General features: G+C 32.4%; 1 protein-coding gene across 1 annotated transcript in view; it reads right to left on the bottom strand.

Annotated features, from left to right (window-relative positions):
* Nucleotides 1-27033, bottom strand: part of LOC128865811 (uncharacterized) — a 188965-nt gene that overhangs the window by 73104 nt on the left and 88828 nt on the right. The window contains 2 exon segments of the mRNA XM_054106171.1: nucleotides 9419-9757; nucleotides 21494-21682. Of these exon segments, the coding sequence (XP_053962146.1) occupies nucleotides 9419-9757; nucleotides 21494-21682 (528 nt within the window).

Raw genomic sequence — 27033 nt, 5'->3', positions numbered from 1 at the left:
GACTTTTTGTTGTTCCCGAAACCCATGAAAGGACGACGTTACACTTTAACGAGATAAAGACGGTATCGAAGGAGGAGCTGAACACGATAAAAAAAAATGATTTTGTGAAGTGCATCGAAGATTCGAAAAAAACGTTGGCACAAGTGCATAACATCTCATGGGGAGTACTTTGAAGGGGACAAAATAGATATTAATGAATAAATAAATAATTTTTCCAAAAGCACAAAACTCGCGATCCTTTTGAACACACAACTTTTAAGCTTTGTACAAAATTTATAAAAACTCAGAAGATTTTTATAAAAATTTCGAAAATTTCAATCAGAATTTTAAAACAATTTGAATACGCAGTTGTGTAGCTCATTAAATTCGTATTAAAATTTTAATATTTTTCGAGTGCTTTCAATGATTGGTTAAGACTAAGATCTAAAACTAAGTAAATTGTAAGTGCAAAATAGCGCGAAATTCTCATTGAGGTTTGACAACTTTTTTCATTGCCGACATCGAACATTTTTTATATATAGAAAATGCGCAACACCCTCACCGCAACATTCAAATTTAATGTGCTATAAAACTGCATATCCAATTTTTTTTTAATTCTTGTTCCTATTTTGTTGTAAACTGGACGAATTATTATAAAGGGTGGCTAAAATTTTGTGCCAAGTGTAAAGCGTGGTTAAATTTCAAGGGCCGATGTTGAACGTGAACCTCACCTAAACGTCAAGTTTTTTTCTGCACTTCATTTGATATTTTTCAATTTCAGATTAACTCAATTTGAATCATTGAAAGATACACAATCGAACAACGCGTTAATTTGGCCGATATTTTTTTCATACGTAATTGAGCAATAACAATATTATCATTAGAGAGAAATGACAATAATTTCCTAAAAAATTCAAAATCAACACCGGCTCTTGAAATTTAACCATGCTTTGCACTTGGCACAAAGTTTTAAACCTCGATTCATTTGATATTTGCTGCAGGAGGAACTATATTTTTACAAAAATGTTAAAAAATTAAAAAAAAAAATTAAAAATCGCTAAAAATGTTGTAGTGCTATTGTTTTCCCGAGGGCTGTATGTACAAATAAACAAAACCTTACTGCCGCACTCCATGGCGTATGAGTAACTAATTGAGTAAAGTCGCCTTATTGGGCTTCAACTGTGACTGGGGTGCCACATTTTCATTCCGCACAAAAATAAAACATAACAGAAGTAACACTAGCCAACTTACAGGCCAGTTTTGCGGCACGTTTCACCTTCATTGCCTTTGTTCATTTTCACATGCCGCCCTTACGTTGTTGCTGTAGCTGTTTTCGTACGAAGTAAGCGCTTGTAAGCAAAATAACTACCTCTGATTCATATTTGTGTTCTCTTGAATTGCTCCATTGCCCTTGCCGCTAAGGCAGTTGGCAATGCATCGTGTTGCGATTACTTTTGCTGCCACACAACATTTTTATCAGCAGGATTTTATTACCTGCAGCCTGCGCTGTCATGGTTTACGTGGAAAATTCCAACCTGCTCGGAAATGCATTTGCTCGTGGGCGGCCGGAAAGGCCAAGCCTCCATTAGCAATGACGGCCTTATCAAAAGTTTAACCATTGCGCCGGGAAGTTTTCTTATTACACGTTGTCGCTGGCGAAGGTAGTAAAGTAAAAGTTGTTTGCTTGTGCTGCGGATATGTGGCATGTCGCACATCGTACAGCCTCATAATGTGCGACATATCAGCGACTTCCATCGCTGGTTTACTCATTTACCATTTACTAACCATTTGGCAGTGCAGGTGCAAGTTTAATAATGACTGTGAAAAATATGTCAGTTCGGCGATAGCAGTTCGTTATGGGACAGAAATGAAATTTCCTTTTATGCGCTGCCACAATTTATTTCTTTCAGTAAGTTCAGTAATATGTTTAAGAATTTGCTTGGAAAATTGTAAATTCAAGTTTTTCGCTCTCCACTTTCTACAATTAATTTCACTTTGTCGATTAGTGCTAAGGAAGAAATCGAATATTTTATATCTGGCTTGTTTTTCGAGGTAAATCCTCAGTGACTGCCATAAATATAAAGCCAAAAATAATGCGAATAATTTTCAATAAAATTAAGAGTGACAACGCTGAAAAATATATTCACTCACTAGTATAGCAAAATACTGGAAAAATGCTTCATACCTTCAAATTGGTGTCAAAGCGAGCAAAAAAAAAGTGACGAATGATTTGCTAAGCCAAAAAGCAGCATCACTTCTGAGAATACTTCATTCGAAGAGTAATGAAGACAAAGTGTTAGGTCAGCAACAAATTTCGTTACTTAAGTTATTTCTACTTTGTTTGCCACACTAAGTTCAATTCAAGAATTAACTACGCGGCAATGCCATGAGTCATGACATACATAAATATGTCAATGCAAAGATTGGTGGACGAGAAATTTGCCATAGGCGAATAAAAAGGCGCCATTAAAGAGAAGGTTTGGCAAAAAACGTAGTAAAGGAAAAAGAGAGAAGAGGAGCAAAGGCTTCTACAATCTTTCTGTGTGTAAGTATATTAGTGCATTGCACGTCTTCATTCCGATTTCGCGTTGCAAACTGCAATCGAATCTTTCAACGAACTCCTGACAAATGGCAACGACGAGAGCTATTAATCGTTACATTTTTTATTCGCTATTCTTGTCTTCCAGCTGCGCCCATTCCGCCCATTTACCCATCCGCATATGCACGGCATGTTCAGAAACATTAGTATGACCATCATTTACGCAATGCTTAGGAATCGCAGGCGTTGAATGGTGCGAAAAATGTTGACTTAATGTTGCAGCGCGGACCAGAAGGCAGTCACAAAACCAATAAGCTGCCGAGTTTGCAGGCGTGCAAGCGGCGCTAGTGCAATACTTTCTAACGGCAAAAGCCTTCTGATATGTGGGAAGACAATTTTTTTGCGCTGACATTTGAATCTTTCTCTTCTTTGCGTCGGCCAGTCAAAGTAATATAAATTGTAGCTTTGTAAATCTTTGCTGGCGTACAATTGAGCCGCAGAGTTACGAGCTCGTAAAGAGGGGGCACATGTATGTACATGTACAGCACGGATAATAGGGTGTGCAGCGTATGTATGAAAAGGGAAAAGTTCAGATTTATATTTATATAGGTATATACTCATACTCATACTCATACTCAGACTCATAGTCATACTCATACTTATACTTATACTTATACTTATACTTATACTTATACTTATACTTATACTTATACTTATACTTATACTTATACTTATACTTATACTTATACTTATACTTATACTTATACTTATACTTATACTTATACTTATACTTATACTTATACTTATACTTATACTTATACTTATACTTATACTTATACTTATACTTATACTTATACTTATACTTATACTTATACTTATACTTATACTTATACTTATACTTATACTTATACTTATACTTATACTTATACTTATACTTATACTTATACTTATACTTATACTTATACTTATACTTATACTTATACTTATACTTATACTTATACTTATACTTATACTTATACTTATACTTATACTTATACTTATACTTATACTTATACTTATACTTATACTTATACTTATACTTATACTTATACTTATACTTATACTTATACTTATACTTATACTTATACTTATACTTATACTTATACTTATACTTATACTTATACTTATACTTATACTTATACTTATACTTATACTTATACTTATACTTATACTTATACTTATACTTATACTTATACTTATACTTATACTTATACTTATACTTATACTTATACTTATACTTATACTTATACTTATACTTATACTTATACTTATACTTATACTTATACTTATACTTATACTTATACTTATACTTATACTTATACTTATACTTATACTTATACTTATACTTATACTTATACTTATACTTATACTTATACTTATACTTATACTTAGACTCATACTCATACTCATACTCATATTCATTCCTATCCACATAATATTTATTCTCATTTAAAAATATTTTGAACCTCACGTCTTTTGAATCGTACATTTTTCTTTGTAAAAACGTAATTTCCGCAAACAAACCCTCCCGGCAGCATTTTGAACTTATTTCTTGCTTTTGCTTACTCATAACTTACGTTTCGTCGGTATATGGAATTTCTTTCAATTTTCGCCATATAACATAAGGAGAATTTTTAAAGCCTCATAGATTGCAATAGCTCGGCAGTTAGTTAGTCTCGCATTCAATGCTGTGCTGCAGTGCAATACAACCACCAAAGCCTGAGGAAAAAGGGCAAATGCACACAAGCACATTCATTTCAAAGGCGAGAGACCTAGTTAGCCAGCAGTTATGGCGAATGAATGCAAGTTAATCAAAAACAATAGAGTTTTTATAGAAATCTTTAGCTGGCTTCCATGGAAACTTTAAAATTAATTGAATTAAATTTTCAAGCAGAGAAACTTGTAGCCCGAAAGTTTAATGAACTCTGAATGAATGAATGTAATTTTTTGTACACTCTTACACACAGTTTTGCACAATACCCAGCCCCTGAAGAGTTTGCTACTTTCCTACTTGTAGGTATATAAATGTGTTAGTAGAGGTACAAACTTGGTTACTTCAACTTGGCTTCTGATTGAATAGCAGAGTAATTTTTCTGTTTCTTTAAGTGATTAAAATCGGGGCTTAGGGCAGGCTTTAATGTGTAGTATAATGTGTATGCAAAAATAATCGTAATGGAAAAGCGATATTTTTTTCTTTCTAACAGATATTGAATTATCTTTATATTTTATTGCAAAATATACCCTAATATAATCGTTTTCGTCTGATAATATAGAAAAACTGAACCCACCTTAAAAGTTGATGAGAAGAAAAGTGGTGCGTAATGTGGCCCAGGGTATTCGGGTAAAGTGGGCCACTCGATCAAATAACCAAAAATAATTGTAAGAAATAGTAATAAGCCAATGAATTTATTCATATATTTTTTTTATTTTAATTAATGATCTTCTTGGTTGAATATTAAAAAAAAAAAAAAAAAAAATATTAAACTTAGGTAAATATAAATCCACATTCTGTATAGCAGATGGTGGAAATTTCTGTTTCTCATACTCTTGCTCAAGTAAATCGAAAAACATCTTCCACATTTTCTTTTGTGAACCCATTGCTCTGTTGGAGAACGAAAATTAAGCTCATTTTTTGTACCTGCGCAGGAATCCATGCAGCCAACCTTTCCCTGCAAATTGCTTAAGGACCGAAAATTTGTTTGACACTTTGGCAATTCCGCAAATGAAACGAAAGGGAACGAATATCGTGTCTTGTGAGGCCGCAAAGTCTTGATTCCATTTCTAATGTAGGTATATTTTACAAGGTATTTTTCTGTGGCTTCGTCCACTATAGGCTTACGCCCAAGTGGTGTTTTTAAAAGCAGGTTAGGGAATGCATTACTCCTTGTCATTCTTTGCAATATAAAACGCAACATTCCTAACAGCTACAATGGCTTTTTCATCATACCGGGGTCCCACTTCCTTATTTCTCCACTTTTATATATATATATATATAATCGAGCTCCTCCTCCTATTTGTGGTGTGCGCCCTGATGTTGTTACACAAATGGAGGGACCTACAGTTTCAAGCCGACTCCGAACGGCAAATATTTTTTATGCCACTTTTGGCATGTCTAAATATGTATAGTTGGAAAATACAAAACAGGAAAATTAACGAGAAATAGGAAAATACTAAGAGAGTAATGTGGGCTACTAGCTCACAATACCTGACGCTGACTAGCCCACACTAGCCACTGTACCACTTACAAGAAAAAAGTATGACAAACTTTTGTTTAAATAATTTAAAAAGAGTTTCTTAACGCATTAAACAATGCAAAATAGTTTAATAATTCTATATGAACTTTTACACTCTAAAAGTGATCACTTGCTAAAAAATACCATTAATATTACACGCCACTGAAAAACAAATCGACTGCACTTCACAAAATATTTATATCAACTGCTCATCAGAAAGAGTCCAATTTAAAAGCGAGCAGCATAAGACATCCATTATATGAATTTTTAGGTTCATAAGAAATCTTTCTAGTGCATGTTCGTTATTATGGAAAAAAACAGACGTTGACCAAATTACCCGAATAGCCCACAATGCTCGATCTTACTCTATGTGTGGGTGTAAGAATGGGGGTATAAGCGTGTATAGGTAACTGTGTATTGTAACTATTCTTCCATTCTATCTTTGAAATTTGCTTCCAATTTTGTCTCATAAAAGGCAGTTCGTTGTAATTTTTTTTTAATCTGCTTCTCTTAAAAATTTCCTGAAACTTCTATCTTTGAACTTTGCACCCATTTTTGCCTCACAAAAACATTTTCTTGCAATTTATTTTAAATCTGTTCCTCTCGAAAATTTCTTGAAATTTATGTCTTTGAATTTTGCACCCATTTTTGTGCTCTAAAAAATATTTTGTTGTACATTTTTGAGAAATCTGCTCCCCTTGAAAATTTATACCTTTGAATTTTGCACCAATTTTATCCTCATAAAAGACGATTTGTTCGGATTTTTTTTTTTTAATCTGCCTCTCTCGAAAATTTCTTAAATTTTATTTCTTTGAACTTTTCATCAATTTTTGCCTCATAAAAGGCATTTTGTTGATTTTTAAAAATCTGCTTCTCTTCAAAATTTCCATCTTTGAACTTTGCACCCATTTTTGCTGCATAAAAAACATTTTGTTGTATTTTTTTTTTCAACTGCTTCTCTTCAAAATTTCAGGGAAGTTCTATCTTTGAACTTTGCATCAACTTTTTCCTCATAAAAGACAATTTTTTTGCAATTCAAAAATCTTAAATCTGCTTCTCTCGAAAATTTCTTCAAATTTATATCTTTGAACTTTTCACCAATTTTTACCTCATAAAAGAGATTTTGTTGTAATTTTTTTTTAAATTTGCTTCTCCCGAAAATTTCTTGGAATTTCTACCTTTGATTTTTGCACCAATTTTTGCCTCATTAAAGAGAAATTATTAAATTGAAATTAAGTAATTTTTTTCTTAGATATGATCCCCTTGAAACTTCACAGTGGTGGCATTCGTCTTGCTGTTGTTAATTCGTAAAATATTTTTATTTTGATTTTTGCATTTCTTTATTCATCTTTTACTTTGCAGTTCAGTTTTAAGCACTTTCGCGCGCTGAGCATTGAAGGTTTTTGAGTTTTTTATGTTAAATACTTTTTTCATATATTTTGCATAGCGTTGAAGATGCCAGCAGGAAAGCAAGCTTTTCTTAAAACAAAAAAAAAAAAAAACATTATAAAAACAAAAAATAATAAAAAAATCGGAATTGAAGAAAAAATTTAATTAAAGTCATTTCTTTTAAATGTATAACTTATTTATTTTAAAGTTCTATTTTACATGGCGCTGCTGATCCCAGCATGAAAGCAAGCTTTTCTTAAAAATGTAAAAAATATAAAAAAAAGTAAAAGAAAAAAATCGGTGTGATGAAAAATATGTAATTCATATACGTTTTTAAATCTTTTATCAAAACAATTTAAAGCGAAAAATTAAGCAAAGAGTTTAATAATAAAAACTTATTTTAGGCTCAAATATTTTTGCAAAATGCTACTGCGAAAATTACACAACTACGAGTACTACGAATTCCTCTTGGAATTTCTTTAGGAAAGCAGAAATGCATCTACGGGTCCATACTTATCACATTAATTTACTTACAGGTATAAATAGACACCTGGTTATGCTACAGGTCAGTATAGGTAATATTTTTTACTTATTTTAATCAAAACAAATGGGTTTGCTAGATAGTCATTCTACCCGAAAAAAGAAGCGTTGATTATTTTCTAGTAATTTTTAGGTTATGGATATCCAAATAGCTGTATAATGATTTAAGAAGCATATTAAATATTTCTATATGTATGTATATATGTGTGGGTATAACAAAGCTGCAGCCATTGTAGTAAGATATCTGTAACAGAGTTGCATTTGAAACTACTTGCTAGCAAACAGTGAAACCATAAAATAATTTTTTTATTCGCATATTTATCTACTATTTTTTTCTTATTTTTTTACTAACGCAGCCGCCAGTAAGCGCAAATTCATTAGCAGAAAAGTGCATAAGGTGGGTACTATTATATTATATTTCCGCTGCAAAGCCACAATGAAAATAGCAACAAATACATTTATGCGTATTAAGCAGTAACAGCCAGCCAGCCAGCCATTCGTCAGCTACTTAAACTGTTTGAGAATACGAAATGATCAAAATGAGTTAAGTGGATCAAAAAGGAACGGAAAATGAACAAAAGCAAATGGTAAAGTAAGCAAATGCAAATGGTTGGTCTTGCGAGTATACGAAAAGGTATGGAACATGGCTAAGTGAGAGTGGACGTGTGAGAGCGTTAGATCTGCAATTAAGGTTTGAGAAATGGATAATTGTTGTATTTGGTTGGTGTGTACAATAAGAATTGAATAAGAATTGAATGGTGAGGGTGGGTAGAGTATTAAATAAGTAGAATGGAAACGAGTGTGGCAAGGCGATTAAAGAGAGATAATTTGGCTGTAAAATTAGCAAAAATTTTATTTAAAATGAACGAGTAATTTGCTGAGTATATTTTCAACTTTAATATTTATGCTTTGCTGTTTGTTGCTTATTGGAAATTCACTTATAAGGTACGCAGAATTTCTCAAGCGTTAAATTAAACTAAAATAACTTTTTTTACTTAAATAGAAATGTAGTACAATACAATCTAGAAAAAAAACCAACAAAAAAATACAACAATAATGAAGTTCATGAGGAATATCGGTTGAACATTCGGTTGAAACAAATGGATTTTTAGGAGGGATGTACCCGAAATACGCTACGCTGGAAATGGATACTCAAGGAAGATGTCAAAAGGTAGCACAAAATTCGCTTTACACAAACACAAACGAGCAAACTAGTAGACAAAGAAGAGAGAGAGAAAGAAAAAAGAGACAAGCGGAAGACACACACTTTAATGTAAGTAAACTGAGATAAGCTATTTAGTAGCAACAAAAAAAGAAAGAAGAAGAAGTATAGAGAGTAAAAGAGGCAGAGAGAATTGGACGTTGGATGTTTGAAATGCTTCACACGTTGCTCATGAGTGTTTAATGTTTCTTCGTATTGAGTTGGTTTAACGAGCGACGCGTATGTAAGAAAGAGAGGAGAAACACTTCGTGCCTGTTGACGCGCAGGCAACTCATAATGAGATAGATTTAAAATATGTGTAACGAAACGAAAGGGGAGGCGAATAAAAGTATGGAGCTGCACAAAGTGTACGAGTAAACGAAACGTAACGAGTAAATTGAGGTCAATTGAAACGATGAAACGAAAATGACGATTGAACGAAAACTCAAAAGCATAACGCAAATGTAACATTAGCGAAACGCATTAGCCAAGACGGACCTGAACTACTTGAGACATCTTGTGGTGGCACCGGCAATCCACCGCTACGTTGTTGCGCCAATTCCTGTTGCTGCAATTGTACACCTAGTATAGGCACTGGTACTGGCGGCGGTCGTACGCCACGTCCGGCGCGTTGTGCCGCCGCCACTGCTGTGGCTGCTATCGCCGAGAGGCCACCCGTACTGCTGCTGCTGCCTGGACCGCCAATGATGCCGGTACGTTCTGGATAGTCGGGCACGTTAACTATATTGATATCGGGTCCATCCGTTTTGCTAGCGCTGCTGCCTTGGACGGATTTCTCGGCGCCGGCGGTGATTACACCGGTTCCCGTCGTGGACGCTGGAATATTCGCAGATTTGAGTTCACCGGCTTGTTTGAGAACGCGATAGATTTGATCGATGTCGGCAAATTCTAGGGTTTTGGGAAATGATGATTTGAAGGATTTTTGCAAGTACAAGGGAATTTGGATTGCCAATTCGTTCGGTGTGGAGATTTATGTAAGCAATTGGTGGAGGTGGCCGATTAACAGTTGTTGGTGAACGTAGGAAAATATTAATTTCATAAATTTGTTATTTTTTTGGTTTGTCGAATGTGAAGCGGCAGGTGATTTAGGTGTGATTACGTTGATTGCCGATTACAGTTAGAAGCGATTGGTAGATCATAGCATTTTGGATGATATACAGTTTAGGTGCAAGGCCGATCATGATTTTATGTTTATTTGTTTTTTTGTGATTTCGCAAATTTTACGCCGATTTCGATGGGGAAATAAAAATCGGAAAATTTGTATTCAAGTTCAATTCAAATTATAAAAAAGGAATGACAGACAAATTTTACGGTAGCCTCTTCTTTGAAGTATAATTTTTTTTTTTGTTTTGGTTCAGCGGTTTAATTTAAAATAAAAGTGAAAGTTTTTTCTTGGGAGAAAACGAATTTGTGAATTTGACTAAAATTTAATGGTAATAAATATTCACTTCAGTTATTAAAATTTAAGAAATCGATTTACTGCAAATGCTCTAAACCGTATTTAATAAAAGTCGGAATATATTAGCTGTAATAAATCTAATCCCTTTCTTAAGTGCATATTAAAAAAAATTAATTTTTTTATATGTATGTATATATTTTCCAACGAATATAAAGAAGTTTGCTAAATAATTTTTACGTAAGTTGTGAAAAGGTAACTATGGTTTATAAAAATTTGCTTTAAAAATGAGGCAGAACTTAGAAGATTTTAGCTTATTTAAATAGTGAAAACCATCTTTATATGCATTTTGAAATTCCCCGCATACTTTTTGAGATTTAGAAAAAACAATTTTTTTTTTTTCAAATTCGCAAATACCGACTAAAGAAGAATTTGAATATTTTTTAAATTAGGAATTTATCTAAATTATAAAAGTGAAATTATATTATATATAAATTTTTTTAATTTGTAAATGCTTATGACGCTTAACATTAATGGAAATTTTGTGTTCTAGAAGAACGTGAGAAAATTTCAACTCATCTGAACTGTTTTGAGAAACGTAGCTATAAATTCAGGGGTATATTTTTAAAGATATAATTATAGTTTCAAAAATATATATATATGTGCTTTAAGGTTTTTTGTTTTTAATTTTGGAATAAGGTAATATTCAATTTATTTATATTTAACTTCGCTAAATATTTTTAGTTTCCATTTTATTTCATTTATTTTTTTTTATATTTCATTTTTACTTTTATTTTTATTTTTTTCTTTAGTTCTTTTTTTGTGATTTTACTTCATTTCAATTTAAATGAGTTTGCTTTTAATTTTGAATATTTTTACTTTTTAATTGCATAATACTTAATTTAATTATATTTCATTTCGTTATATTTTGTTATTTTTATTTTATTTTACTGTTGGTTGGTTGGTTGGTTTAAGGGTGACCCCGCATCGGAGTGCCACATAGACCGCAAGTTGGGTCCGTTGTGTCGCCCTAGAGCTCATTATGTTACATGATTTCCCCACCTAACCGAGATTTTTATTGTGGATTTTGGTCAAAGATATTAATTCGTTTCGAGAATTTGATGAGAGATTCGATTTTCAGGCTCGAGAGTACTGAAAGATTGTCAATTGTTGGAGAGCCAAGAAGAGCGAGGCGACTTCTGGCTAGACCGGAATTGGAAAAGATTCCAAATCCCACTTTGCCGTCTTGTTTTGAACCATCTGTATATATAGTCAGAGGGCCATTGATTTCGGTTAGATTTGTCTTCCATTCTTCCCTAGTTGGGAGTGAACAGGAGAATAGCAAGGGTGGTGATGGAAGACTTACATGATAGTCTGTGTCAGAAGAGATAACAGTGTTCCTGTTCAGTATGGCCGAATGGCCAAGATACTTATTCCATTTCGATATAGCATTCATGCGTGTCGCTGCTTTCGCTGCAATCGCTTTGCCAGCCAGATCGATAGGGAACAAGTGAAGCAATGTGTTTAGAGCCTTAGTAGGTGTTGTACTTAAGCATCCTGTTATCAGGAGGCAGGCTGTTCTTTGAACTCGATCAATTGTGGCTACTCTACACCGTTTTTCGAGTGCTGTCCACCATACAACCACACCGTAGAAGAGTATCGGTTTGATGATCGAGGTATATATCCAATAAATGATCCGAGGTGAAAAACCCCAGGTTTTGCCTATAGCTTTCTTGCAAGTATAAAGAGCTATGAAAGCTTTTTTGCATCTGTTTTCGATGTTCAATTTCCAACTCAACTTCCTATCTAGAATAACTCCTAGATATTTAGCTGAATCAGATAGGAGTAGTGATTCCCCTTTTAAGGTTATTGTTTGCAGTGGAGGAGATTGTTGTTTCCTATTGAAGAGAACAAGATCTGTCTTTGCTGGATTCGCATTTAGTCCGCATTCGGTGCACCATTTTGACAGAATATTGATTGAGCGTTGCATGAGCTCAGTGAGGGTATTCAGGTGTTTGCCTGACACGCAGAGAGCAATGTCATCTGCATAGCCTAAAACCTTACAGCCTGCTTTTTCGAGATTTCGACGCAAACTGTTTACAGCGAGATTCCAGAGAAGGGGTGAAAGTACTCCGCCTTGAGGAGTGCCTTTGACGGCGTACATTCTCATGCGGCTTAACCCAAGCTCTGAAGTGATTATTCTACTTTGGAGCATTTGTTCGATCATCTTTCGGATGGAGTAATTAATACCCAATTTGGCAATTTCAGACAAAATAGCGTTGGGTTCAATATTATTAAAAGCACCTTCTATGCCCATAAATGCGACAAGAGAGTACTCCTTATTGTGAAGGGAAGTTTCCACTGTTTGCACCAGTGAATGACTGTACTTTATTTTATTTTATTTAATTTTTTTTTATTTTATATTATTTTATTTTATATTATATTATTTTATTTTATTTTATTTTATTTTATTTTATTTTATTTTATTTTATTTTATTTTATTTTATTTTATTTTATTTTATTTTATTTTATTTTATTTTATTTTATTTTATTTTATTTTATTTTATTTCATTTTATTTTATTTTATTTTATTTTATTTTATTTTATTTTATTTTATTTTATTTTATTTTATTTTATTTTAGTTTATTTCATTTTATTTTATTTTATTTTATTTTATTTTATTTTATTTTATTTTATTTTATTTTATTTTATTTTATTTTATTTTACTTTATTTTATTTTATTTTATTTTATTTTATTTTATTTTATTTTATTTTATTTTATACTTTACTTTTGGGTTTCATTTTTATTTTACTAATTTTTTTAATTTAATAGGTCTATTTATAAGTTCGTGCGGTTTTACAACAGATGGCGTAACTTGATTATTATTCCATCGATCCACATTTCCAAACATTCATTGGAGAGCTACTGTCGTAAGGCACAAACGTCAGTATAAGTTTTTTATTTGAAGCGTAAACAACAATATTTTTACCACACTTGAAAATGTCGAATTTCGTGCCAAATAATGTGTTTTTGCGGGGAATTCTTCTTCATTATTTTAATATGAAGAAAAAAGCAGCCGAAAGTCATCGTATCTTGGTGGAAGTTTATGGTGAGCATGCTCTATCTGAGCGAACGTGCCAGAAGTGGTTTGCACGCTTTAAAAGTGGTGATTTTGGCTTGGAAGACGAAGAACGCGAGGGTGCGCCGCCAAAGTTCATGGATACCGAATTGGAGGAATTGCTCGATCAAGATCCGGCTCAAACGCAAGAAGAGGTTGCAAAAACTTTGGGAGTTGATCAATCAACCATTTCCAAACGTTTAAAAGCCATGGGAATGATCCGAAAGGTAGGCCATTGGGTGCCGTATGAATTGAAGCCAAGAGACGTTGAACGCCGTTTTATGGCATGCGAACAACTACTTCAACGGCACAAAAGAAAGGGTTTTTTGCATCGAATTGTGACTGGCGATGAAAAGTGGGTCCATTACGACAATCCAAAACGTCGGGCAACGTATGGATACCCTGGCCATGCTTCAACATCGACGTCGGCGCAGAATATTCATGGCCTGAAGGTTATGCTGTGTATCTGGTGGGACCAGCTGGGTGTTGTGTATTATGAGCTACTGCAACCGAATGAAACGATTACGGGGGATGTCTACTGACGACAATTGATGCGTTTGAGCCGAGCACTGCGAGAAAAACGGCCGCAATACGCCGATAGACACGACAAAGTTATTTTGCAACATGACAATGCTCGGCCACATGTTGCACAAGTGGTCAAAACATACTTAGAAACGCTCAAATGGGATGTCCTACCCCACCCGCTGTATAGTCCAGACCTTGCGCCATCCGATTACGATCTTTTCCGATCGATGCAACATGGCCTGGCTGACCAGCACTTCCGTAATTACGATGAAGTCAAAAAATGGATCGATTCGTGGATTGCGGCAAAACCGACCGAATTTTTCACAAAGGGAATCCGTGAATTGCCAGAAAGATGGGAAAAAGTAGTAGTAAGCGATGGACAATATTTTGAATATTAAATTTGTAACCATTTTACGTCAATAAAGTTTCAAATTTCGAAAAAAAAACGCACGAACTTATTCATAGTCCTATTACTTCAATTTTATTTAATTATTTTAATATTTTTATTTAAATTTGTTTCATTTTTATTTCTTCGAGCTTAGCCTTTTGATTTTGTTGATCTTAATGTGAAATGATTAAGTTTAATTTATTAATTTTTTTTTTATTATGTTTTTTTTTTAATTATATTATTTAGTTTTTTTTAAACTTATTTGTTTGTTTTATTCCATCTTGCTTAATTTTTTTATTTACTTTTGGTGAATGGTTTATTCTCACGATATATATTGTAGTTAGATAAAATTTTGATTATTTCATTTTATTCAATTTTTTTATTTTGTTTTTGAAATCTGATATTTTAACTATTTTTTTTTTAACTTAACCCAATTTAATTGATTTTATTATTTGATTTTAATTAACTTTAATTGTACTTTACTTTCTTCTAGTTTTTACTTTTTTTATTTAATTTTTTTATATATATATTTATATATTTATTTTTTAATCAGTACTAAGAATTGAAGGTGGTAGCGTGTGCTAAGGAGTTTATACCATTTCCATAATATTTTGAAAGTCGGTTTCAGCTAAATAAATGAACGTTTTGATAGGCATTTAAGAAGAAATATAAAGGGGGGAGTATTTTGATGTTTCGTATTTTAATGGCCTAGAAGTGAAGGATGCAAGTATCTTAAAGAATAAAACTTTTTCGCTATAGGAATGCCAACTTTTTAAAGAATGATTTTTTCCATTATTTATGACAAAGTGCGCTAATTTAATGCCGATTACTCGCAAAAAAGTGAAAATAAAAAAACACAAGCGACTTGCTCCAGCTCCTGCTTGGTTTCAACGTTTTTTTTTTTCAGTGTGAGTGGAAATCTCTAAGTAGCTGGATTTATTCTTTTCTCTCTCATTTAACTACACGACAGATTTCTAAAGCGAAATGATTCGATGAAAAACTTGCAGTGCGAGTAACGCGCTGCGCTAAAAGTCTATCTACAAATAACTAAATAAGTCAACTTAACTAGCATCTACTGCTATTGTAGGTACGTAGGAAAGTGCGCGTGAGTTGGAAAGTGTAAAAGGCCAAACAAACCAAATTTTTTAATGATTCAAGACTTTGACGCTACTGCAAAATTAATTTTACTAATTTGAGTTTCAAAAAAAAAAAAAGATTTTTTAGCTTCTTTATGAAACCGATACACTTTGTTGAAGTAAAATCGATTTTCAAAAATGCGAATTTCTCCTTTCCACAAAATGATTTGTGCAGATATTTTCAGTAGCAACGAATTTCGTTTTATTTTCGACGCCTTTTGGTTTGTTGGAGTTTTGAAGTGTGTGTTTAAATTCTGGATATGTGTGTGTGTGTATATATTCTGTTCTGTGTATGAATCGATAACATAATAATATAAAAATGAGGCAAATGATATTTTGGATTTTTTGAAATTAATAAAACTAACGCAGATTAGTAATAAAAATTAACTAAAAAGGGAGTTTGGCGACCCAGTAGAAAAGAGGAGATGATTTGGCTGAACTCTGTAAATGTCAAACAGCAATAAAACGCCTCAATTTATTTAGGGGAACGAAAATGTATTAATAGATATTTTAATCGCTCAGTTAGTCTAATCAAAGGAAGAACCTTAATTTCAAAGCCTTTTAATGATTTCAGTCACTCGTTTTTTTATCACGTGGCGCAGTTTGAATGCCCTCGACATATACTTGATGTGCACTGATAAATTTGTATTTCAGCATATTGGTTGGGTACCGGGTCACAAAGGCTTCGTAGGAATCGAAATAGTTGATGAGATAGCTAAGCGTGCCTTCCTTTTGAACAAGAGAATTTGCCTTATTTTAAGAGTAGCTCTACCTACTGCAGTTCCCGACTCACCCAATGCAAAACTGCATATCTAAAAGTGTTCTAAAAATTCTACATAAAAAGCGTGAAATTTTGAATGCTCAAAAATTTTGCATAAATTTCGAAACTTGAATTTAGTTGGTTTTTGTTATGGAATGGCGTATATTTAAAAAAAAAGTAATCAAAAAGGAAATTCGTTGTAGCTTAGACGTTTAAAAACAAGATTGGTTTGGAGTACGACGCACAGTGCGGCCGATTCCCAAAAAGCTGGCCAAAAGTCGAAAAAAAAGTTTCTAGATAGAGTTTTTTTGTCTTTGGGTTGGCTACAGTAATGCCTTGAGTAGTGAAAACCGTTCATAGCAACGTCCTGTACCCTAAGTATCCTCTGTATTTTCAGTCGCAACGTGGCCTTCGTTTGAGCATCGTATTACTGTCGATGAATAGTGAAAGTTGTACACATTTGAAAGATTTTGTAATAGAGTAAATTGAACAAAACCAAATGGAATCATCTTCGGAAGGTTAGTAAAATACGAGAAATCTTTAGTACATATCAATACCTCGACACAAAATTTTTAGCTGCAGCAATACGTAGATACATTTTTTGCAATTTTTTTTATAAAATTTGAGTTTTCAAACTGTATAGTACTACAACGCCGTCATATGCTGCTTTGAAACCTATTAAAGGTTACTCAAAAAAGTAATGGTTACTGAATAAAACAAGATTCAGCTGCTACCACTTGCTACCTTGGCTTTTATGCTATTTTTAAATTTACATGCATCTTGATTATGTTCTAGAATATAAGCTATTTCACGTGAGGGGGTGGCCAATAGGTGTGGAAGGGGGTGGATTTTCAAAATTTTAAGCTAAAATTCGTAATCAGCGACCCCGACAACCCCCGAGTAAGAAATTGTGAATCAATTACTTAATTTTTTGAGTTTTGGCCAGCTTTTCGGGAATCGGCCGCACTGTGCGCCGCCCAGGTATAAGCGCGTTAACCGTGTTTTTCTCGAAACTATTTTTTCCGAGTTGGCGTTGGTAATTTCTCAAAAAGTGCTGAGCCGATGTATTTGAATTTTTAATATGTTATTGAGTGGACTTGTGGCTCTCGCAGGTAGCGAATTATAAGTTTATAATCAATTTTTTATTTTTTTTTTAAGATCGAGAACGTGAAAAAAATCCTTTTTTTGTTTTAGTTTTCCAATGAACAGATAAAATATCTAGAAACATTTTTTTCTCTTTTGTAAATCTGCTACCCACCATAGTGACACATCTCCTGATGAATAATTGACCGATTTTTTTTTCAGACGTCCTGAGCAACCCAATCAGTTACGCGCAGTGGCATGTGTTACGTCAGGGAAAGCAATGTTTTTACTTATTGTCATTGAAAAAAATATATTATTATTATCATTTTTTTTTTTTTGTGTAATTAAAAAATTGATCTAATGAATAAAAACGATTTTCAATTGATGCCGATTGGTTTTCTTCAATTTTCAACCACTTGAATTTTCACGTCTCTAGACAAGAAAGGTGCCTTAATAGCAATGTAGTTTAATTTTGAACAAAATTCATATGAATCAAAATGCCAACTCTACACGAAATTCAGAAAAATTTATTAAATTTTCATAAAAATATTCAACTTTTTAATCAGAATTTTTAGAAAAAATGTTAATGCTTGGCTTTTAATTAAGTTTCAATAGAAATGTAATCATTATTTAACAAACTCCAGAGAAATTCAGAAAAATTTATCGAATTTTCATTAAAACTTTCAACTTTTATTCAGAACTTTTAGAAAGATTTTCATTGCTTGAATTTGAACTAATTTTTTATAAAAAGTTGGCTTATTTTCATATCCATATGGATCAAAATTTTAAACTTTTGGCAAAATTCAGGAAATTCAACAAAATTTATCAAATTTTTATAAAAATTTTGAACTTTTAATCAAAATTTTCAGACAATTTTCCATCGCTTAACTTTAACAAATTTTTAATAGAAATGTAAACTAAAATGTTAAAAAAAAAATGCATATGAATAAAATTCTAAACTTTGCGCGAAATTCAGATAAATTTATCAAATTTTTATAAAAATTTTTAGCTTTTAAGCAGAATTTAAAAAGAAGTTGTAACGCTTGACTTTTAACTAACTTTTAATAGAAATGTAATCATTTTTTAACAAAATCCATATGAAAATCTAAACTTTGCACGAAATTCGGAAAAATGTATCAAATTTTCATAAAATTTTCAACTTTTAATCAGAATTTTTAGAAAAATTTTCAGTGCTTGAGTTTAAGCAAATTTTTTATAAAAAGTTAAGCTATTTCCCTATTCATATGAATCAAAATTTTAAACTTTTTGCAAAATTCAACAGAATTTATCAAATTTTCATAAAAGTTTTCAACTTTTAAATCTATTTTTTTAGAAACATTTTTAGTTCTTGACGTCTAACTAAGTTTTAATAGAAATGTAAACTATTTAAAAAAAAATCTGTCGAATTTTTATAAAATTTTTAACTTTTAATCAGAATTTTTAGAAAAATTTTCAGTGCTTGAGTTTAAGCAAATTTTTTATAAAAAGTTAGGTTATTTTCATATCCATATGAATCGAAATTTTAAACCTTGGGCAAAATTCAAAAAAGATTGAGCACATTTTCATTAAAATTTTCAACTTTTAATCAGAATTTTAGAAAATTTTACAGCGCTTTTAAGAAGTTATATACAGTTAGAACTTTAAAAAAATCGATTTTGCTTTTTTTAGTTTTTTTTTTTCTTAATGTACATATATTTAAGAATGCACACAGGAAATTTAATATCGTTCCGGTGAATATTTTCGAAGTTACACGCAAATTTGAAAAGGTGTTTCAGAGAATTTTTTCCATATGTTGTCTGACTGATCGTCTTGAAATTTTAACACAACCTTCTCAGATATATTCTTCAGGTATTAATAGAAGGAATAAGAATTCTGATGATTTTCTATGGTTTTAGGCAAAAACTTAAAATTTAGACTATTCCTTCCGTTAATACCTAGTTTTATCCATCCACAAAAAGAATGTAATTGGTCTTTTGATTTCAGGTAATCCAAAGCGCATATATTTTGTCCACCGCCGAACGCTCTTTTTTGGAGGACGCTTGGGAGATCATCTGCAGGAGCCGTGTACTTCAATATTTTTTTACTAACTTTACATGCTATAATTAACTTTAAAGTAGACATTATTTCAATAATTAAAAATTGTTTTTGTTTAATAAAATCGTTCTTTGTAAACAATTCTCAAAAAAACGTGATTTTTCAGCCTTGAAATGTAATTTATTTTTTAACAATAATTGTAAAACAAAATCGCACTTTTTGTCTGATGAATAACTTTTGATACTTGATGTTTACTAATTTGACAACGCTGATTCTAAATTTACCCTCATTTTTTTTGTAACAACTCTTGTTTACGAGTTATAATAGCTATCACAAAAAATCACCATATTTCAGTGTTAATTGACGAATATTTAAACAAATATTAAGTTTTCTTAATATTATTTGTTATGGCATCGTGAAGAGGTTTTTGTATAAATGACCGGAATAGTTTTTGTTTTATTTGCGGCGAGTATATGTTTCAAGAAAACCGTTTGAATGCGACATCGGTCGTAAATGAGGCGTACAAAAATTACTTCGGTCACCCAATAGAAATGAAAAATAAGCCTTGAATTCCACAAAAGGTATGCAAAACGTGCGTTAAGTTTCTACCTTTGTGGACGAATAAGAAAAGGAATAAATTTAGATACGAAACTGTTATGATCTGGATTGAACCTGTGAACCACCACGACGACTGTTATTTTTGTATGGCAAAAATAACTGGCATTAACCGAAAAAATCGAGGCAAATGGGCATATCCTTCCATACGATCGGCACATAGACGTGTTTTGAGCCCTACGATGTCATCTGAACCTCAACCTGGTGCTTCACAGGAAGAACCTTTACATTTTGAGGGAAAAACAGACAATAGCGATAGTGACTTTGATTGTGACCTGGGAGCATCAAAACCATTTAACCAAGATGATTTAAACGACCACATTAGGCATCTGGGACTGTCAAAGACTGGTTCAGAAATTTTGGCGTCTAGATTAAAAGAAAGAAACTTAGTCACAAAAGAAACTATATTAAAATTTCTTACTATCGAAGAAGAGAACAAACTTTCCTTGAATATTTTGCTGAAGAAGATGACTTTGTATTTTGTAAAAATGTACCTGGCTTAATGGCTGCAATGGGATTACAAAATAACGTTTCTAGTGAGTGGCGTTTATTTATAGATTTATCAAAACGGAGTTTAAAATGTGTTCTCTTACAACAACAACTGACAACTGACAACTGACGACTGACTTTGACCTCTACGAACTACAGCTGATTCTCTGGTGACGAGCGCTGTTGACTGGAGTTGTAGGTAACGGGACCGCAGATAAAATCTTAAGTACCCAGTCTCTCTTTTTTATATGCAAAATCAAAACTTATCCCTTTATTAGCTGTTCCAGCGCACACTTCACTTTTCTGCTGGGTAGCGCCAAGCTGTGACTACTTACATTAAATGATTCCAACTGAACTGAAATGCCATGAGTATGCGATGATTTGATGCCTTGATAAGCTACACTGATTCAAGCCGTTACTGGCATTTTTGATTTCATTTAGACATGCGATTATTCGAAACTAAAAACATTGCAGACTAATCTCCGATAATTTTTTCCAATATTTTTCGAATATTTGTTTGGTTTCGAACCGAAATGCATAAAAATAATAAAACAGTTCAAACATGAACAGATACTTATATATAAAATACGAGTATATATATGTTTATATGTATAAACCAGCTATCTTTGCCAACTAAAGCAAGCACATGATTGAATTTTATTTGGAGTATTTGGTTATTTAGCTTTCCATGTATTGGTTGTGTGTATGTGTAAGTATTTACTAATAAGTATCATATAAAGTACGTTTAGCAATAGCAATTAGTGAGTTTCGTTTGTTTTTATTTTTGTACTGTAAGCCAATTGCCTCTAGGCGGTACCTACAGAGTGTCACAATCAAAAAAAAAACAACAGGCGAAATATTGAATTAATAATTTGGTAGATACTTTTTCGAAATGTAGGCTTTGCAATTACACTACTATTCTTATGCAATACTTTTGTAATGAGGTTTTCTTCTTTTTTTTGTTTTTTTGATTTTTTTTTCTTTTGTTCTCATCTTCTTTCGTATACCTAATTGCGCTATGCGGTCGATGAATGGCACTTTCTGGCGAAATTTTCTATTTCCTATTGTTTGATTTGCATTTGGCGATGCAGGCAACGCATCCTGCTCATCGAATGATGTTTGCTGTTGCTGTAAGTTTGATTGGCGCGCAAGTGGGGGTGGCGGCGTTGGCGCCCTTATGCCATCCTCAGCAGGTCCTTGAATATTTCAATTGGTGGCATTTGTATAATTTTAGTTGGAACATTTTAAAGTCGATATTTGGTTTTTTTTTTTGTGGAATAATTTATGTTAAAGCAATAAAAATTGTTAGATTAAACGTTAAAAAATATTATAATAGAAGTGGAAAAAAATGCAAGAAAGAAAAATCAAAAAATCGATATCAATTGATTTTTTCTCATGTGCGAAAATATGCAGCGGAATGCTTAAAAATGCTTGTGTTGGTTTTCAAGTGTTTTTGTATTTCATTTGTGCAAGAATTTTGTTGAATTATCTTGCAACTTTTCTACGTTTAAACGAAGAAAAGATTATGTAAGCCCCCAAAAATCAAGTAAGTCGTGAAATTGTGTTATCCTACGCGTCTTGCCCCGAAATTGCATTGAAGCTCAAACTTCATTGATTTTGTGTTTAACAAGCAATTCAATTTCTATTCTTTTTTTATATTTCTTTTTTACCCAAATTGGCTGTCAAATGCAATACAACTTGTAAGTGGAAACGCCTGAGTACATTATATATTTTCTTGTTTTGTCTGATGTCTTCTTTTACTTGCAATTCGTAGATGCGCAGACACAGCCAACAAAAAAAATTAGTGCAGGCAAACATTTTTTTGGAAACGCTAAGTGGGGCCAGAATTTGTGAACTCGCTTATAAAAACCGATCTATACTTAGATTTTTGTGTTTTTTGCGTATGTAAAAAGGTTAACGCTTCCGTAATTTTGTGTAAAAATGTGAAGAAAATCAGAGGAAAGCACAGGCGGAGTTATAGAACTTCGACTGAAAGAGTTTATCCTGGGCAGCTTGGTACTAGTGACGCTTTAGGCTCATTGCACCGATTTTTATGCAATCGATTGGTGTTCGTTTTGCATATTTAAAAATGATAAAAATGTGTAAATATTTCAAGCAAATCAGAGGAAAACTGAGGGATTTATAGAAGTTCAACTGAAAGAATTTATACAGGGCAGCTTGGAATGAAATAGGCTTTAGGCTCACTTGGACGATTTTTTTACAATCGATTTTTGTGTTTTTTTTTGCATAATTAAAAAGATTAAGGCTTCCATACTTTTGCGTAAAAATTTTAAGGAAATAAGAGGAAAACTCACCTTAAATTTTTTTTGAAAAAAACTTAACTTCAAATAACTCCATAATTTCTAGTCTAATTCAATTGGTTTAGAAAGCGAAAGAAATTTATAAACCATTAAAATATTCAGTGAGATCCTTGAAATTGAAATTTGAATAGGTCGAGCCAAGGAGCACCAAGAGAGCAGACTAAAAAGCCCATTGTATTTAGAGCTATGGAAAGAGGGTTGCTAGTCAAGTAGGAAAGGAGAAAAGTATCAGAGAAAGTGATAGGAATGAATAGAGACAGAGACAAAGGTAGTTAGGTTAGGTTAGGTAGTAATGGTTGCCCAGAGAGTGGGCGCACTTGGACGAAAGAAGTTTGGTTCACTCTTTGTGATACCATTGCAAGAGGGAAAAAGAGGTGAAGGAAAAAAGTGGTGAATGAAAAAACGATAGGACGGAAAGTTCAGTCGTGGGGAGGGTTGAGTATAAGTGAGCTAAGAACAGTGACTAATTAGCGGTTGTGTTAGCCTCTTTATGCTGCTGATGAAGTTCATCAGATTTTCGATATCAAAACCTGCTATGTCAGCAGGCGCAGAAAAGAAGTGAGAACCAAGATGCTTAAATCTTACTAACACGAGAGCGGGGCAGATAAGGAGCAGGTGCTGAGATAATTCCACCTCATCCTTCATACAGCTGACACAATAAGGACTCGAAATAATTCCGAGCCTCACGGCATGTATACCCCGCGGATAGTGCCCACAAAATTTGAGAGCTGAGATTTTGTCATTCTCAGAATATCACTCGAACGTCTCCTATCCAAACGTGGCCAGAAGAATTTCGCGACCTTACACGTTTGTGTACTTGCCCAGCGCTCGCTGAGTTGGTGCAAAGCCCATTCTTCCAGGAGTAAAGCGCAGTTTGTCAAGGTGATCCCGATACTCTCCTTTCGCGCGCACACTACCTCACAGGTTACTTGTCTTCAGAGTTTCCAGCAATGTCACTATGACCAGGTACCCAAATTATCCTTATGTCTAAGAATTCTGATGCAAACGAGAGAGAGACCAGGTGTTCACTGACCAGTTTCGAATGCACCACAATAGAGCCTAGGGCCCTAATTGCCGCTTGGTTGTCGGAGTCAATTTTTACCTTCTTACCAGTTATTACGCAAGTAAGTAGCCAGTCAGCTCCTTCTTTAATTGCAGCCACCTCTGTTTGGAACACACTGCAGTGCTACCGGATCACTGACCTGAATTTGAGTTTGATGGGGAGCTCTTTGCAGAATACTCCTCGCCAACCCTACCATCCAACTTCGAGCCATCCGTGAACAGGTTAACTAGGCCCTGTCTCCAAGTGTAACCCCCGATCCACTCCTCCCTTGATGGAATATGGGTGGAAAAAGTTCCGCTTGGACGAAGCGAGAGCACACACTGACATAGGTAGTTTGCCCTATGAGAATTCCTAGATTCTTTGGTAATCTGAAAATATCCTCCAGTTTGAGAGAACGAATTTTACTCATTCTCACGACACTGGAACGCAAAACTCTTAGCCTTGCTCTAGTAAAGGCAGGGCACACACAGAGTAAGTGCTCAGTGCTATTCGCCTCCTCCAAGTAAGACTGTGATATCCTTAATATTTGATTTAAGGAAACAAATTTACTTGTTTCAAGGTTATACAAATTGGTTTTCTTGGTTAATAGAAAAAATGCTTTTTTCCATAGATCTGAATATGAAGAATCTGATGCCATTTTCTAAGGAAATTTGAAAAAAGTGCAGAAAAAACTATACACTTCAAATGGCTGGTGATTTATAATGGATTCGGGAAGGCAGCCGACAGTTTTTCTATGCGATTTCACGAATTCTGACTCAACTTAAGATTATCTGATTTAAAAAAGTACGAATTTAATGGTCTTAATTCGAACAAATTTTCATCAACCTTTCAAACTCTTTCAACAGAATTTTTTTTTAAATTTTCAGTGTCTGACTTTTAACTAATTTTTAATAGAAAGTTAGTTTATTCTTTAATAAAACCCATACAAATAAAAATGCTAAACTTTTCGCGAAATTCAGAAAAATGTAACAACTTTTCCTTACAATTTTAAACTTTTAATCAGAATTTTTAGAAAATTTTTCTGCGCCTAATTTTACCTAATATTTAATAGAAACGTAAACTATTTTTTTTTTTAAATGCAAATGAATCGAAATTTTAAATTTTGCACGAAATTCAGAAAAAGTTTGCAAATTTTCATTAAAACTTTCAACTTCCTAATCAGAGTTTTTATAAAAATTGTCAGTGGTTGACTTTTAACTAAGTTTTAATAGATATGGAATTAATTTTTGCACAAAATTTATATGAAATTTTGAACTTTGCACGAAACTCAAAATAGTTAAGGAATTTTCATTAGAATTTTAAACTTTTAATCAGAATTTTTAGAAAATTTTCCGGCGCTTAACTTTACCTTATTTTTGATACAATGGAGACTATTTAAAAACAAAACATAGAATTAAAATTCTAAACTGTGCACTCCGAAAAATTTATCAAATTTTCATTACAATCCTAAACTTTTAATAAGAGTTTAGAGAAAAATTTCAATGCGTGTCATTTAACTAGATTTTAATAGAAAGTTAGTTTACTTTTTAACAAAATCCATTTGAATTAAAAAACTTTGCACAATTCAGAACAATTTGTGGAACTTTCATTAAAATTTTCAACTTTTAATCAGAATTTTTAAAACATTTTTTAGCGCTTAACTTTATTTAACTTTTAATAGAAGTGTAAATTATTTCTTAAAAAATTCATATTAATTAAAATTTTAATTTTTGCACAAATTTCAGAGAAATTTAATGAATTTTTATTAAAATTTTCAACTTTTAATCAGAGTTTTTAGAAAAATTTTCATTGCTTGAGTTTTTACAATTTTTTTATAAAAAAGTTAGCTTATTTTTATATTCATATGGATCAAAATCTTAAACTTTGGGGAAAATTCAGAAAAACTAAGCACATTTTCGTTATACTTTTCAAATTTTAATGAGAATTTTTAAAAAATTTTCCAGCGCTTAACTTTAATCATTTTAATAAAAATGTTTACTATTTAAAAAAAAAATCCCTATGAATTAAAATTTTAATTTTTGCGCGTAATTCAGAAAAATGTATCAAATTTCCATTGAAATTTAAAACTTTCAATCCGAATTTTAGAAAAATTATAAATATTTTTACCAAATTTTTCGTTTTTTAATTACATTTTACCACAAAATATCAAAAAAGATGTAGTTTATAAAAAAAACTAAAAAATAACCGAAGAACCGCTAAACCGTAATTTTCAAAATTGAATAAATCTCGAAATTATAAAATTTTTGAAAATTTTTCAGTTTATTTCAGTTTAAGTCCATCATAAGGTGTGAGTGGCTTAAGGGGGAACGCCACTGTGAAAATACAAAAAAATCGATTTTTGTTTGTTTTTTGCATAAATTGTTAGTATAACTACTCAAGAAAATGTAGTAAAAATTTTAAAGCGAAATTCACGATTCTATGTGCACTTAAGTGAGCGCCCGTCGATTCGGCCCCGTAGCGCTTACGAGGCGATGCTTTATTTCAAACGCGTTTTTCTCGAAACGACTTTTTTTGATACGGTGGCAACGATTTCTCGAAGAATAATGAACCGATTTAAATTTTCTTTTTTTCAAAATTTGTGTTATCGCATTGGCTATCGTTGTACGTAGCCGATTTTCAAAATTTTAAAAATAACTATTTTTTTGGGCCTGTTGAAAATCAAAAAAATGGTGAAAAACACACATCGAAATTCAAATCACCACCATTTTGTCAAAAAAAAAACAAAAAAGAAACACAAAAAAAAAACGGCTACGTACACCGATAGCCATTATTGGAGATAGAGATTAATAAAATTTTTGGGTTTTTGACTTCAGATGATTATTCATTGCTGTATCGCTGCCACCAGATGACGTCATTTTTTTAACTTTATTTGCATAAATTTGTAAATTTTCAATATTTTTAATAAAAGTTTACATCAACATAGCATAAAACATGTATAATAAATTGCCTTTTGTCCGATCCTCGAATAATCATTCCTACTTACAAAAAAAAAATTCCCAAAAATCGACTATTTTTTGACCCCCCACAGTGCCGTTTTCCCTTAAAGTTAAAAATTAAAAAAAATAAAAATTTTGGTGCATGGGTTTTTTAAGTAAAATACCTTCGCTTATTTTTGACATTTTTGTAAATATTTTTTCAATTTTTAAAGTTTTATAACTTATTT

Source organism: Anastrepha ludens, chromosome 6 (genome assembly GCF_028408465.1).
Source record: "Anastrepha ludens isolate Willacy chromosome 6, idAnaLude1.1, whole genome shotgun sequence".
Taxonomy (NCBI): Eukaryota; Metazoa; Arthropoda; class Insecta; order Diptera; family Tephritidae; genus Anastrepha; species Anastrepha ludens.
This window is presented reverse-complemented; position numbering and strand designations above follow the sequence as displayed.